The 15,537-nt window shown below is 36.9% G+C and overlaps 1 protein-coding gene across 4 annotated transcripts in view; it reads right to left on the bottom strand.

The window, feature by feature from the left end:
- LOC131034044 (uncharacterized) overlaps positions 1 to 15,537 on the bottom strand; it is a 279,391-nt gene that overhangs the window by 257,369 nt on the left and 6,485 nt on the right. For 2 of the 4 annotated variants that reach the window (XM_059216829.1, XM_059216828.1), the window contains exons 2-5: positions 4,425 to 4,491; positions 4,045 to 4,241; positions 3,658 to 3,862; positions 3,302 to 3,385 (exon numbers count right to left, since the gene is read on the bottom strand). In XM_059216829.1, the coding sequence (XP_059072812.1) occupies positions 3,302 to 3,385; positions 3,658 to 3,862; positions 4,045 to 4,241; positions 4,425 to 4,427 (489 nt within the window). In that variant the 5' untranslated portion in view covers positions 4,428 to 4,491. The remainder of the gene's footprint in view (positions 1 to 3,301; positions 3,386 to 3,657; positions 3,863 to 4,044; positions 4,242 to 4,424; positions 4,492 to 15,537) is intronic. The other 2 variants (XM_059216831.1, XM_059216830.1) reach the window with 1 other exon arrangement.

Genomic DNA, 15,537 nt, shown 5'->3' with positions numbered 1-15,537 from the left:
TTTGTTACCCAACATTAGGTTGGATGGTTTTTTATGATTCATGATGATTTGTGGTGATATCTAGAAGTTCTGTACATTCAGGAAGGGTCGGTTGCAGTTTCATGTTGCAGAACGTTTTGAGAAGGGGCAGCCTTCTCTGTTTTTTCTCTTGGTAGTTAGAACAATGACCATTAAGGGAGCGTATTAAATAATGTAATGTTTCTAATGGTCATATAGTTGTCTTAGTCGTTTTAGATAGTTTCCTTTTCTGTCTTTAGTTCACAATTGTTTCATTTAGAAACATCGTCTTTGTAAATCTATTTAAGGAGACTTTGTCTCCATAGCTTAATACAACATCGATTTACCATAACAAAATGTTCCTACGTCCAAGCTTGAGTGGAAATAAATTCTTCCTGAGTCTGAATTTGAAGAGTTTTTGCATTTCAAGCCCTTAATCCTAAAAGTTCTCCTAACACCGAGTTGGAGACCAGCTTTTCCATTTTGTCTTCCTTAGCACGATTTTTGTATCAGATTAATCCTAAGACTCTTCCTTAGCCTGAGTTTGCAGGTCATGATGAGTATGAGCTATTCCTAAAAGTCCTCCTTAACCCAAGTTTCTACATTGCCATCCTAGGTCCGAGCAAGCTTTGAGTTCCCAAGTGGCTTTCTCCAAGATAAGTCCCCTAGTGAGTAGACCAAAATTTGACCTAATGGCATTCTGAGATATCTATATGAAAATGACAAATTCTTCAATGGGTGAGGTAGCAAAGTGATGAAGTCTCACGAAATGTGCATAAAAGGGGAAAGTGTGAAATGGATTTGTTTGTTGATCAAATCAAAAGGGTATTTAGAATGCCAATCCTAGAAACCCTTGGGATAATTAACGATAGTAACAAAGCTACTTGTCCATGCAGATTCATGCCATTGGAGGGGAGCCAAAAGATGAAGGATGTAGAGCGAAGATGTGAACAGAATAAAGAACGTTTTCCGGAGAAAGAGTTAGAAGAGATAGATAGCACCAATGGAGCCAAAAGATGGATAATCCAGAAGCATAGATTGAAGATATGATCGCAATGAGGAGCAGCTTCTAGAGTGGAGCCAGGAGGAAAAGATCATCCGAACGAAACAATGATTCAAGCATTTCTATATGTAATGTCCAAGAGTGCCAGATGATTACCAAGATAGAATGAGAAACACAAGATCAAAATTCTAAAGACGATGTCTTTCTAAAGAAGATTGAGAGTAACATGCTCACAGAAATGAAGAATTCTGTAAACACCTAGAAATATCAACAGATGTGTGCCAATCACGAACATACAACGAAGTTGCATAGATGGAGATGGAGTATTAAGGACCACTATTACAATCCAGAGGGTGTCTTTTTCAAAGTTCTGGAAAACAGTGACGATCTACAGAAATGCTACATGAAATGACAGAAATATACAGAAACAGAGAGATGACAGCTAGATATGAGCTAGAATATGATTTATTGTAAAAAGGGGATCTATTTATTGTAAAATAATAATATTTTGGCTAAATTAAAGCAATATTATAAAGCCAAATATTATTATTCTCCCAAGAAAGTTATTTATCCAGCTGGTCATTTTGTCTTTTTGTGACAAAAGGTTGTTATTTCACCTTGGGAAGTGTGTAACTTTCATCTTGTAGTGAAACAGTTAGGAATTGGTTAGAAAGTTGTTGGAATGATTAAATGAGGTTGTTTAGGGTTTCTAGAAGGCAAACATGAGCCTTTGAATGGATTAAATCCTAGCTGTTGATGTAAAATGTAATATCTATGAAAGGCCAGTGCCTCTCTCATTGTAATCATTAGAATTAGAGGTAGCAGCAGTCGGCAAGTAGAATTAGAAGTAGAATATAGAGTAGAAGTTGTTAAATAGAGATTGTTGTACCAGCAATTGAAACAAACGAAATAAAGTTTTGAAGTATGGAGTTTTACCACTTGCCTTCTCCTGTTTGCATGGTTTCTTTCATCAAATTGGTTAAAGTTCAGTGAATTTAATGATGAAGTGTGAGGATATTTGATCGATTTCTGGTTCATACCATTGAGGATCTGTTGATTGTAAGTTCTTGTGCATGGTTAGTCTAAGCCTATTATTGTTGTTAGTTCAATTGTGGATGTTTTTTTGAGCTGCGTAAGAATTGGGTACTTAATGTATTTTCATGATCCGAAAATATTTCATTTTCCTTTGGAGATTGCACTATTCTTGTGGCGTAGTGGATTTAACTCTGGTTAAGCAGGAATCAATTTTATGTGATAAATCTATCTATCTACAGCATCAGCCGTTACTATCAGTCCCCAGTTTCTCCAAACCCTGACCCTTAGCTTTTTTTATTTTAATCAGCTTGAGAAGTAAAGCATCAATCAGATTGCCACATTAGATGCAAACTAGCTTCTCAGATGCATAGTCCCTTTGTGATTACCAGCAAATCACATCATCACTGAGTTATCCTAAGTACAATCAAGATCTGACATTCAAACCCTTGAGGTCATCTCATTTGATCAAGTCCTACAGCATATGAGATTTCCTTATTCAAGAGAGGATAGGATATATTCAGTATATTTTATTCTGTACTGACAGAAGTGTGAACTTCCCTATCAACACTCCCGAGTTCTCTAAGTCTGCCTAGGTTCATCTTGTAGGCAAAAAGCATGCCATGTTGGAATCCAACATAAAACCAATCCTAAAACCAAATCCAGTATAGATTAAACCTAGATCCAATGGGAAAATATGATGAACCAGTAACATACAAACATGTGTGTGAATAATTATTTTTTTAATCTTTTTTTCTCCTTTTTGCAATTTTTGAATTGTTTTACAACCCTAAACCAGATACAACATTAGATGGTGTTGTTTTGTATCCAAATAAGTTAAATATGGCCCAAATATGGTCTCGCATATGGATACATGTGGATATGGTATTTTTGCCCTATTTGGAGTATCATATCAATATCCAGTATACCTTATGTAGAGACACGTATTTGGGTGAGGAAGAAAAAGTATCTGGCATCCCTAATAAAACTTGATAATAAAAAATATGAACTTTATCCAGATAAATAGGTCTCAAATGTCCTCTTACGAGCAGCATAATGTTGAAAGACCTTGAAGATACATTTTCTCAAAAAGTTTTAAACAATCTTTGAATATGAAAAGGATGGTCTATAATGATTTAAAGAATAAATCTTACTTACATAAGGCATCATTTGTATGCACAAAAGCTAAAGCCTAGGGAAAGCAAAAATTAAAAAATGCAAGTGTGAAGTTAGGAATAAATTTTATTTAAGGTAAGGAATGATCTAAACCTCAAAGTAGTCAATATATTGAGGTATGCTCGGATGCTGCAAGGATTGCAAGACTCGGCATTCCCGCTCAAAAAGGTCAAGTTCCTGAAGTAACATTTCAGCCCAAACTCAATAATACTGTTTGTTGCAATTCAATATAAGAAAAAATTGTTAGTGCTGAGAGATATAGGCTACAAAATAGCAAAGTAAAAACAATCTCAAAAACACAACAGAACCAGTCACCACACAATTGATAAGATAAAAATTATGGACAACAAATCAAATTAGTCGCTGGATTCCTACAATATAAGTAAAATGAATAAATTTTCTAGTGATTCTGATAAATTTTTAACTTCTCATTCCTTTAAAACACTTACCTTCCAGCCTCTCATGTTTCGTAAGGACATAGCTTTCAGAGCCACCTTCTCACCATCACCCACCTCTGCTTCGTAAGTTATACTTGAACCACCCTGACCAAGGATACCGGTAATCTTGTATTTACCAGCCAATATGTCCCCATCTTGATGAAGCCCTTCCATCATGAATCTCTTATTGCGTGATGTTTCTCCAGTTGCACCGTTCCTGTGGAGAACAATACAATTTAGATTACCATTAAAAATAGAAAATGGACCAGAAGAAAGGAAAAGAAATTGAAAATAAAATGTGTCAATTAGATAATAACGTAAATTTGTCTATGATAATGATGGGAGAGTAAGAAAAGTCTGTCTATCATAATGACAGCAGAGTAAGAGAAGAATCTTAGCTGGATTTGACCATTTATTATGAGAGATCTAAGCTCATAATTTCTTGAAGACTGCCTTGTGAAAACAAATTCTCTCCTTGCATATTGATTTGAGAAGAAGAAAGTTCTCAGTTGCTTATGGGAACTTGTTTGCTTTGTGGTGCAAGAAGTTCCATAATAACAATATGAACTGGGAAAAATACTGAACATGATACACTCCTGTAGAAAAATAGCAACATTCACACCCCAAGAATTTTCCCGAGTTTTTGATTGCATATGTAGCCACATTAAGACCAACATCCAAAACATGTCAGTTTTTCTCTTCTTTTTTGTTTCTAAGAGCGGAAATGTACTTATGGCAAAACTTAAAGAACAAACAATTGTCATTGAAAGTAATCTTACCATCCTAGTTCTTGATCATCAACATTTGAAATGTTAGGTAGAAGAGAAGCTTTCCTTGATGTGAACCCTGCAGAAATCAATGCATTGTTATTTAAAAGATAAAAGTAAAACCCTGCAATGTAAGAAAGCAAATTCGCGTAAATTATAAAATTGTTATAAGTTGCTACTCTTGAGTGCACTACAAAAAAAAATGTAAATAGGATTCAACAAAAATAATCCAAAGCTGGTCAGCAACTTCAATAATATCCCTCCAAATATACTAATGAACACATGACTCCATGCTTGTTATTTAATAATTGAAATCTTGAATAAGAAAAGGAAACATGAACTGCCTATACACATGAACTGCCTCCAAGGAATATACACTGTCATGAATATAAACAACTGTCATAAACAGAAATGAGCACAATGCTATATAGTATATGCACAGAATGAGGATTGTTTTATAAATCGTGACTGTTAAACATGGTTTCCATGATAACCCTGATTCTAGAATCAACATGATACTTGATATACTTGAGGATAAGAACCCAATGGATTTGTCCAGCCGTCAACATATCAACTCAATACAAACATATACGAAGGAAGATGCAAGGTATGACTGCTAATCTTACTGACCCGTCTTTACCCCAAAAATTAACTCAAGGGTCACAACTATATTACAAATTGTACAATAAATTCTTTGCTAAAACTATTCTCTACCCCTATTTAAAACTCATTACATGTATGCACTTAACAATATATTGAATATTCAACTTCACTGGGGATGATAACATGATTCCCTGATAAAATATTTTCCATATAAAAAGATTGAACTGTATTCAACAGGTACTACTAGCTGGTTTTGGAATAGCACCCCATTAATAAATCATTGATTCCTTTTTTGTAAAATTGCATGAAATTCATCTTCAAAAATGAGCTCTTACAAAAAAAGGAATTCCTCAATTCCTTAAGATTTTCAGAGTGAGTTTTGCCAAGACTACAACTTATTTATATAAGAATCCAGCATCACATAGAACTCAGATCTTGCAAGAGCTCAAGGTAGCCCATGAAAGAAAGCCTATTCACATTGAGAGCACATTGTGACAACATCAAAGCAACTTTTACTGTTGGCTATGACATCTGAGTGACAGTTATTAGTGTCACAATAGAAAAGTCCTCATTTTCCATGCAAAAACTTACTTTTTATTGGCTTTTTACCACTGGAAGAACTGAAAACCAAATGAAGCTCAGAACACATGATGTTAGAGTGGTGCAAGAGACCACTTGTGACAGAACGCAGCTGCTGACATAAATGCAGCCTACAGCTTGATTCTTCTCCCTAGATCTAAATTTTTTTCAAGTTAGAACATTTTAAAAATCTGAAAAATATGCCTCCAACAATGCGTGCCTAGACTCATACGTGACCCTGGGACAGTTTTTGATGTCACTAGTTGCAACTTCATTTCAAGACTAAAAGATTGCTCTTGAGCAACTAACATTACAAGTGTATAAAGAAATGTGCACAAGTTTAAAAATAATGTAGGTTCAAAAGTCCACACTAACATGGGCGAGTTTGCAGACTTGGTCAGGGGACCCCTATTTTAATTGCAGTGTGCCCGATGGAGAGAGGCTCCTCCTGTAGTCATGCATTCAAAATCACGCATTTGGACCTAAGTGGCCGAGAAAGCAAATGCACCTAAAATCGCACATTTTCATTAGAATTCCCGAATTTCACCAAGGCGCGGGCGTTTAGAGCAGAGAGTTTGAATCGCACAAAATCTCCAATTAGCCTGAAATTCAAAGGGCCGAAAACCAAAAGACCAAGTTCGAATTTGCGCATTTTTGTTGAAAACCCCGAGTTTCTCCCATATCAAGCAAAGGCCGAGTAAAGGAAACTCACGCAACCCGTCTTCAAATCACGTGAATTTCATCTGTCAAGAAAGGAAGGGCACAAAGTTCACACGATTAGGCCACAGGAGCCGAAAACTTCAAGAGCCAAAGTTCGCATTCTAAGCTCATAAGTCGAAAATCCTCATTTGGGCCGAAATGGCCAAAAATAGCAAAGAAACAAAGTCGCGTGATTTCATACAATAGAAAATTGCGAGCTAAGGAGCAAAAAACAACAAACGAAATCGCTCAAAGAGATCAAAATGCCCGACTAGGCAAGTTAGGCGTTAAGTGTCAAAACCCGAAGTTTGTTCTAAACCAGAGCCAAAGCCGAAATTCTAAGAGACAAAAGAGAAGTCGCGCAAAATGGCTCTTTGAGCCAAAATCATTTCAAAGGCAAAATTCGCACAAAATGGTCTCATAAGCCGAAAAAGGGGAAAGACATCAAGTTCGCATTTTAACTTAAGAGGCCAGCAACTTAAAAGTTTCAAAATCGGCCTATAAGGCCAAAATTCTAAGAGACAAAAGAGAAGTCACGCAAAATGGCTCTTTGAGCCGAAATCATTTCAAAGGCAAAATTCACACAAAATGGTCTCATAAGCGGAAAAGGGGGAAAGACAACAAGTTCGCATTTTAACTTAAGAGGCCAGCAACTTAAAAGTTTCAAAATCGGCTTCTAAGGCGGAAATGTAAGACAAGGCTCTCAAAATAGACTTAGAGGCCGAAAAGGTGAGAAATAGAAGCCAAATCGTGCAAAGTCCTTTAAATGCCGAAAATGAATTGAAGGATTCAAGTCGCGCGAAGTCATCATATGAGCTTCAACAGAGACATATTCACACCAATCACTCATTTCGCCAAAAAGGGCTTCAATATCAACCAAGTCGCAAAAAGAAGCCAATTCGCACAATATCATCTTTTTGGCTGAAAATCTTCATTAATCTAAAATCGCACGAAGAGGTCTATTTGGCCGAAAAGGCTTCAAAGTTCAAAATCGCTAAAACTCGTAAAAGCCTTATAAGGCCCAAAAACAACAAAGGCTTGCAAAATCGGCATTTAGGCCGAAATAGCCAAGAAAGACTAAAATTGCGAAATAATAAGCTTATAAGCCAAGAGGAAAAGGAAAGTCCAAGTCGCACATCTCCGTCCAAATCACCGAATTTCGCTAAAGAGTTTTAAAAAGAAAGCTTGTAAATTGCCGCTAATGCCCAAATTTCACCAAGTAAAGAGGGTGTTTTAAGTTCAAAATCACCCAAGCATCATGAAGGACCGAATTTCATACTGGAGTAGAGGGGGATTTATATTGTTTTAAAAGGAAAACATCTTTCATCTTCGCCGAACCAAAGCCCGACATTGCCTAAAAAGAGTTTAATATTTGTTAAATTAATTAATTTTTCAGTGATTAATTCGGGTCGAAATTCATTTTTTGCAGGACGATGTCGAGAAGAGCTAAAGCGAAAACCTAGACGCAGATTGAAGACCTGATCGCGATTAAGGCTGGGAACAAGGAGCAGGAGATCAAAATGACAAAGCCAAGCGCTGCTAATGAAGAATGCATTGCGGAGCGCAAGATCGAAGAAATAAAGTACAGAGAAACGCACCACCACCAAACGACAAGTTGAAATCCACCAACGAGATTGAAGACCAAGAACATAGAATGCTACAAAATATGCATTCTCAGAAAGATAAACAGCTGGATTTAATTCCAGAAATTCAGCTTCTGAAACTTGTGTTGATTTTATACTTCCAGATTAATGTAAAACTTAGAAATCAGAATTTAGTTTCTAATTAAATTGTTTGTTGTAAAATTTAGAGATTTCTAGATCTAGGCATAGCATTGAAATGAACAAATAAGAACAAAACACAATTACCCTGGGAAAACCTCCTAGGAGGAAAAACCCAGCCAAAAAAGATCCTCAGATCTGATTATGGATTATATTCATATGAAGATTACAACACTTATCTTTAGTACTTGAAAATGATTGCACATAGGGCTGATAAAGTCTTCAACAAGTCTGCACTTTTGTAAGTCTCAAGCCTGCCCCATTTAACACAGTAATCAGCAATCAGATCCACACCCTAGGTCTGCACTTTATTGTATCTTAAGTCTGCACCTTTGCCTGAAAATGGACTGCAACCCTAGCTACTTGAATCTGGAATAGTTCACCCTCCTTGTAATGGTATTTGCTCTTGATATTAGCGCCTTTTATGACAGATACAAATCGCCAATATTACTTCTTCAAACTTCGCATTTTAGGCAGAGGTATAATTCGCATGGAAATGATGGAATGATTGAATGATGAAGTGAAGTTGATATTTATTTATATGGGGAGCAATGCCTTTAGTCATGTCGGCTTTTATAATTTATTTATTTATTACTTTTCCTTTTCTTTAACCGAAATGCATTAGATAGGGTTGGCCCTATTTATGTTTAGCACGCTACCTTGTATGTGGTGTGGGGTTTCATTATGTAGCGTGGAGTGCTGTGAGGTATAGGGCCCAGCCCTACACGTTGGAGAAAGGCGCTGGCCCCCTTGGGCGGATTCCAATCTTGCCCAAGGCAATTGGAATCTGCCATTCCCTAATTATAATCAACAACTTGAACTTGTTTAATGTAAACAACTGCCTATGGGTCCTACCTAATGAATTCAAAATGAAGGGACATGGATCAGTTATTTCCAACTACCCGATTGACCGAATTAATGCTAAATAGTGGTAGGTAGTTGAGAATATGGTTGGGGGGATAACTAAGGATTGAATAGGCATGGGTTAAAGCTGCCAAGTTCTAGAAAGCAAATCAGGACTGTTGGATGCAGTCAATCCTGGCCTCTAGTTCAATTTGTAAAATCTATAATAGGTAGGATGCCTCTCATTGTAAAGGGTTAGATTTTTCGAGTTTTTGTAGACAATTAGAACAGGTTAGAGTTCTTATAGAAGGTTAGAAGTTAGTAGTTAGGAATAGAGTAGAACTGCTGCAGAAATTGTTGTAATGACAGCCAAAATCAATATATGAACATTGAAGTATGGTGTTTGTTATCTTGATTTTCTTTTGTTTGCATGGTTTCCTTCAGCAGGTTTAGACAGATCCTTTTTGGTGTGCAGGTATTTGATGGATTCGGGTTCATACCATTGGGGATATGCTGATTGTGTATCCCTTTGTATGGTTAGTCTGAGCCTTTAAAATCATGCTTAGTTCAATTGCAAGTGTCCGTCTGAGCTGCGCCAAAATTGGGTGCTTAGGTATGCACCTGCAGTCTAAAAATCTTCCAAATCCCCTTGAAGATTGCACCGTTCTTGTGAGGTTGTGAGTTATTCTAGCCAAGCAGGGATTGGTTATGTCGAATCCGTCTACTCATACACCAGTCTTGTTAATTTTAGGTCCCTAAACCCTTCCCTTTCGCTTTTATTTCCCAGATCGAGAATCAGATGCAAACCAGCTTGTTGTAAACGTAAGGCCCCTTGTGCTCCTAGCAAAACACATCAACCGTTGAATTGTCCCGCAATCATGAACTGACATTTGGAACCTTGAGGTTGTCCCCTTTGATCAACTAAAACAGCATTAGGGATTTCCTTACACAAGAGAGGATAGGATACTCAGCGAGAACATTCTATTCTGCGTTGGCCGGATAGAGATGTAGCGATACGATTTTAGCCACGTCAACAAGTCATAAGCTATACTAGAATCTCAATAGACACTCTGATTGCTGCTAGTTGTATGTAACTTCTTTATTTTGGGAAAGGAACTATTGCAAATGTTGCCGCATAACTTGTAGTTGTTCAAGATGCCATCAATTTCGCTGCAATAGTTGTTGTTGCTGCTCTGAAAAGGGTGCTTTATTTCTAGAAAACTATTTTTTGTGGAAGACTTGTCCTTAACAGTAATCACCTTGTGGTTGCACTCCTTCAAAAGCAAAATAATGTATTTTGGGGATACATGACTAGAGAGAAAGCATTAGAATTAGTCGTTCCTTGGTCTTTAGAGTTCTAATTATTTAAGTCGCAAAGCTATAGGATTTATTTATTCTCTTTTTATTTTATAGGAATTCTCACATGTTTAGATTCTTCATACATTTAACAAGCTTTTTCCTTAGTGTTGTGCGTATCGCACACACACCCCGTCTTTGATAGGGGACCCCCATTCTAGGTTATATCTGCCCGGTAGAAAAGAGAAACCGGCGAGAGTCCTCATCACCTGAGGTCTTTGCCAAAAAATCGCGATATAGGGGAGGAATATTAAAATGAAATTTGAAAAGTCCGAAATTTGCAAAATGGCCAAAAAGTCCGATATTTGCAAAATGGCCAAAAAGTCCGAAATTTGCAAAATGGCCAAAAGGTCCGAAATTTGCAAAATGGCCAAAAAGTCCAAAATTTGCAAAATGGCCAAAAAGTCCAAAATTTTCAAAATGACTGAAAAGTCTGAAGTTTTCAAAGGGCTCCAAAATAGCGATTTTTTATAAAGTTTTCAAAAGCTCTCCAAAACCCGAAATCACGATCCAAAGGGTAAGTGAAAGAAAATAAACTTTATAAACCCATTCTCAACGCCAAAAATCGCATTTCAAGGGTAAACCACGCAGTATAAAGTTTTCAAACCCTCCGAAAATGCCGAAGTTCGGCGACTAAGGCAAAAGTCGTAGTGTTTTAAAAGCTTGCAAAATGTTCTATTTCGTCGAGTTTCCAATAGGCAAAATCGCGATTTTTATTAAGGTTGAAAAGAGACCTCATTCACCGAAATCGCGACTTGAGGGAAATCGCAAAAAGTTTTAAAGAGTTTACAAACCATCCTCAATCGCCGAAGTTCGTGATTCATGAAAAGGGCGAAATATAAAGGTTTTCAAAAGATCATAAATCCCCCGAAGTTTGCATATAGCGTGGAAGTCGCGATGTTAAAGTTCTAAACCTTGCAATTGCTCTCAAACCCTCGAAAATTGCGAAAATGAGTTAGGCGTTTTGTTATTAAGTTTGCAAAATGGGTTTTTAGCCTGAAAATTGAGTGGGCAAGCATCGTGATTTTGAATAAACTTGAAATTTCACCTATTAAATCCGAGCTTTGCCAGGTAGAAGGAAAAGGGTATTTTGAAGGCATTCGCAATTTGGTTGAGTCGAATTTTGCCAAGAGGTCAACCAAGTGGGAACTCGCGCAATTTAATCCTAAAGCCCTAATGAATTCAAAAGAAGTAGCCTCAAAACAAATCTCTCAACTTGCCTAAAGTCCTGAATTCCCAGAGGAAAAAGTGAAAACATTCAAAAGATACATCTCACAATGAACTTCTCAAGCACGGCGTTAAAATTTTAATATTTGTTAAATTAAATTAATTATTGAAATGAAATTGATCGTTCGTAGGTCGCAGGACGTCATTAAAGAATCAGGAGAAAGACCTGAAACGCAAATCGAAGAAGGATCGCAATCAAGGCTAGGCGCTGAAGACTAAAAAAGAAAAAAGATGTGGGAACGCACTGCTGGAGCGTGAGAGCAACCAAACATTGGGAACCGTGCTGCTGAACAAAGATGAAATCCACCACCAGGACCAAGGACCAAAGAACACTCTGAATGCTGCAAGTTTATGCCTTCTCGAGAAAAAAGCACACAGCTGGATTTAATTCCAGGAATTCAATTTCTAAAAAGCTGAAATTGTTTTATTGTAAAACTGCTTGTAGGTCCCACTCAGATATTTTGAAAGAAAGGGGAAACAAGTCAGTTGTGGACAGTTATGTCCAACTACCGGATAGACTCAAATTGAAGTCAAATAGTGGCAGGTAGTTGAAATTGTGGTTGAATGGATGAGTGAGAATTTAATGGGCATGGGTTAAGGCTGCTAGTTTTTGGAAGGCAAATCAGGACCCTTGGATGCAGTTAATCCTAGCCTTTGGTTCGTATTGTAAAATCTATAAAAGGCGGAGGCCTTTCTTTTGTAAAGGGTTAGATAGTTAGAGATTTTTGTTAAATAGTTAGACTCTGGTGAGAGAGTTAGATTTTAGAGTTAGAATAGGTTAGATTTTAAGCAGTAGCATAGAGATGCTGCAGAAATTGTTGTAATAGGCAGCTGAAATCAATATATAGACATTGATTTGGTATTTATTGTCTTGTTTTCATCCTGTTTGCATGGTTTCTCTCAGCATTTTAGATAGATCTTTCTATTTTGGGTGTGCAGGTATTTGATAGATTCGGGCTCATACCATTGAGGATATACTGATTGTGTATCCTTTTGTATGGTTAACCTGAGCCTTTAATTGTGCTTAGTTCAAATACAGGTGTCCGTCTGAGCTGCGCCAGAATTGGGTGCTTAGCCGTGTGTCTCCAGTCTGAAAATCTTCCGAGTCCCTTTGAAGATTGCACCGTTCCTGCAAGGTTGTGAGCTATTCTGGCCAAGCAGGAATTGGTTATGTTGAATCCGTCTACCCGCATACCCGTGTTGTTAGTTTTAGATCTCCTAACCCTTTCCTTTTTCTCTTTATTACGTAATTCGAGAATCACAGTAGACCAGCTTGTTGCAAATCGTAAGTCCCCTTGTGCTCCCAGCAAATCACATCGACCACTGAGTAATCCCGCAGTCAAGACCTGACAATCAAAACCTTGAGGTCGTCCCATTTGATCAAACAAAAAACAGCATTAGGGATTTCCTTATCTCAAGGAGGATAGGATACTCAGCGAGTACATTCTATTCTGCGTTGGCCGGATGAAGTCGCAAGTTCAGCGATTTTAGCCACATCAACACTTAGTAAGGTGGTTATATTATTTTGTATTTATTAATTTGTATCGTCCTACACCTCATTTGGCTTTTAGCTAAATATTCATTGCAAGGTAACTCCTTTTTTAGAAATCACCACATTTCTCACAAGGAATATTGGAGTATGACTCTTTCTTTAAGTGTCGTCATATTCCTTAAGAGAAATATTAGAATGTAACTCCTTTTTTCTGCACATATGTACATGCCCACCTCTTGTCATAAGGAATAGCACACATAGGTACACCCTAATACAAGGTGAGAAATATAGAAGTTTGGAGTTACATGCATAACTCTTCTTTCAACCTCTATTAAATAGGAGTTCTCCTTCCCTTTCTTTAAGTGTGTTACTTAGTTATCTTGTTATTTTGAAAGTCTCGTATTTTTTGTAGTAAAGAGATTGTAAATTGTAAGATTTCAAGGTACCATCTTTATTAATACAAATGGGGTTTTCTTCCATCAAAACATTTTCCCACATCACAAATCTTGTCTCAAATTTGTTGTGGTATGATCTTCTTTCATTTTATTTATTTATTTTCAGTTGCGTATGTTCAATGTTTAGTAGATGATCTTGGATTAATATTTCTCTTAAAGATCGTCCCTTGTAACCTTGGTTGCCATCTTTCTCTCTAACCTCGAGGCAATATAGCAAAGCTATATTAACATTTTAAGGCCTTATATTCCCTTACAATTGTTCCCTGACCTGTGGAAGCACTGTACAATTTTTAGCATCATAGTCGAGAATAATGGGCACGAGATACATCAAAGAAGCATTCAACATGTTAATGTTTCTTTATACACTTCAGACAAGAGATACTCGAAGCCTTGTCATCCTCTTTTGGCTTATTTTTCACATGTAGGATATCAAATTATGTGGTAAGTGTGGTTAACATAACATCTTTCAGACCTTCCACTAAATTGCCCAACACAACTTTGCTTACAATAGATGTAGGATTGGAATATTTTTTGCAAAATCATTGGTACCAGAAGCCTCAATTGGTTTCCACCACCTTGGTAGGATCTTGGGCTTTTTCATACACAAGACATTAATGTCCTTAATGGTCCACTCAGCTATATCTCTTCTTGCCATCATGTCCATGTTGTACAATGCTCCTCAAAAAAACATGTTTTCTGTTATTCAATGCACAAATCAAGTGTTGGATAATTGTTTAAGAAGTATAAATCTTTCAACATGATCCTCCAATAATTCTTCCTCTTTCTAAGCTAATCCATAAATCTCCTCATTTTAATATTCTTCACAATAATTTTATGATGCTTGAGGAAAAAAATTGCACATCTGGTCCCAAGTAGTACTAGTATCATGGCCAAGGTTTTTAAACTATCTGATGGCTGCATCTGTTAATGTTGCAGGACAGAGTTTAAGCTTCTGCGAATCTGTCAGTGAAGCTCCTATTCAAATAGGAAACCATTAAGGTTCTCACATGACATACGATGGAAAAGAGGTCAGTATGTTGTTCATTTCGGCTTCTCCACCTTCTTGAGGGGCAATTGGAAAAGGAAATGTTTGCCAGACATTCAATTGACGAGGTTGCTCCTTCATCCATATCCTAACCATTCCTGATGAAGTGGCTCTCGTGATATTGAAAAGATGGCACATTGTCCTGCGAATCTCAAGGCTCCATTCCATGGTTAATGGAGTTATCTTCTATGGATTCCAAACTGGCCTGCAATTGGCATTAGTAAATCACCCCCCACCATCCCTTGGATGAGGGGATATCATAAGTTTGATTTGAAATTCGGGACTGCCACTAAAAATATTGAAATTTGAAATAAAAGTTTGAGAAAATGGTTGGGATTTTTCTAGCCTGAGAATGCTGAAAAACAAAAATGAAACTCACAAAACCTATACATTGAAACTTGTGTGGTGACAAATAAAAGGATATTGACCTCTTGTCCTATGTACTTGCACATAAAAATGAAACATATTCCTAATTGGTGTTCTGTGCCTTATATCAATGATGCCAAAAAGTGATGGGTAAATTTTGATTGTGAGAACAAAAGTTTTGGGCTTCAGAGCATCATATGCCATATGCAAACACCAATTCTATTATTCTCTTGAAACAAGTAATGACAACAAAAAAACACTAATATGAAACGTTGATCATCCTATACAAAGCAAAGTCGACTACTGAAAATATATCTGACCAAGAAACATGCAAACCATGTCAAATAGGATGAGCTCAGGTAGTAAACCATGGGGGCATTCATAATGGACACCTGTATTCAAATCTTCAGGAAACATGTCACATGCTTAATGCATACATAAGTTGAAGGTTGAATTGGGTAAACAACCACATTCAATTTTAGGTGTGCCATTCCCTAACGGACAAGGCCAAGTACATAGGTAAGCTTGTTTGAAGCAATAAAACAGTAATTCTTTATACTATTCTGATTCATGTTCAAAGTAGGATGCTTTATGGTTGACAAGATACTAATTCATCATGTTTAAAGCAAAATGCTTGAAGGAAGACACAAATCGTCAACGAGATAAAACGGAGCAAAGA

This window comes from Cryptomeria japonica, chromosome 2 (genome assembly GCF_030272615.1).
Source record: "Cryptomeria japonica chromosome 2, Sugi_1.0, whole genome shotgun sequence".
NCBI lineage: Eukaryota > Viridiplantae > Streptophyta > Pinopsida > Cupressales > Cupressaceae > Cryptomeria > Cryptomeria japonica.
Note: the sequence above shows the minus strand (reverse complement) of the source record. Positions and strands in the feature narration are given on the sequence as shown.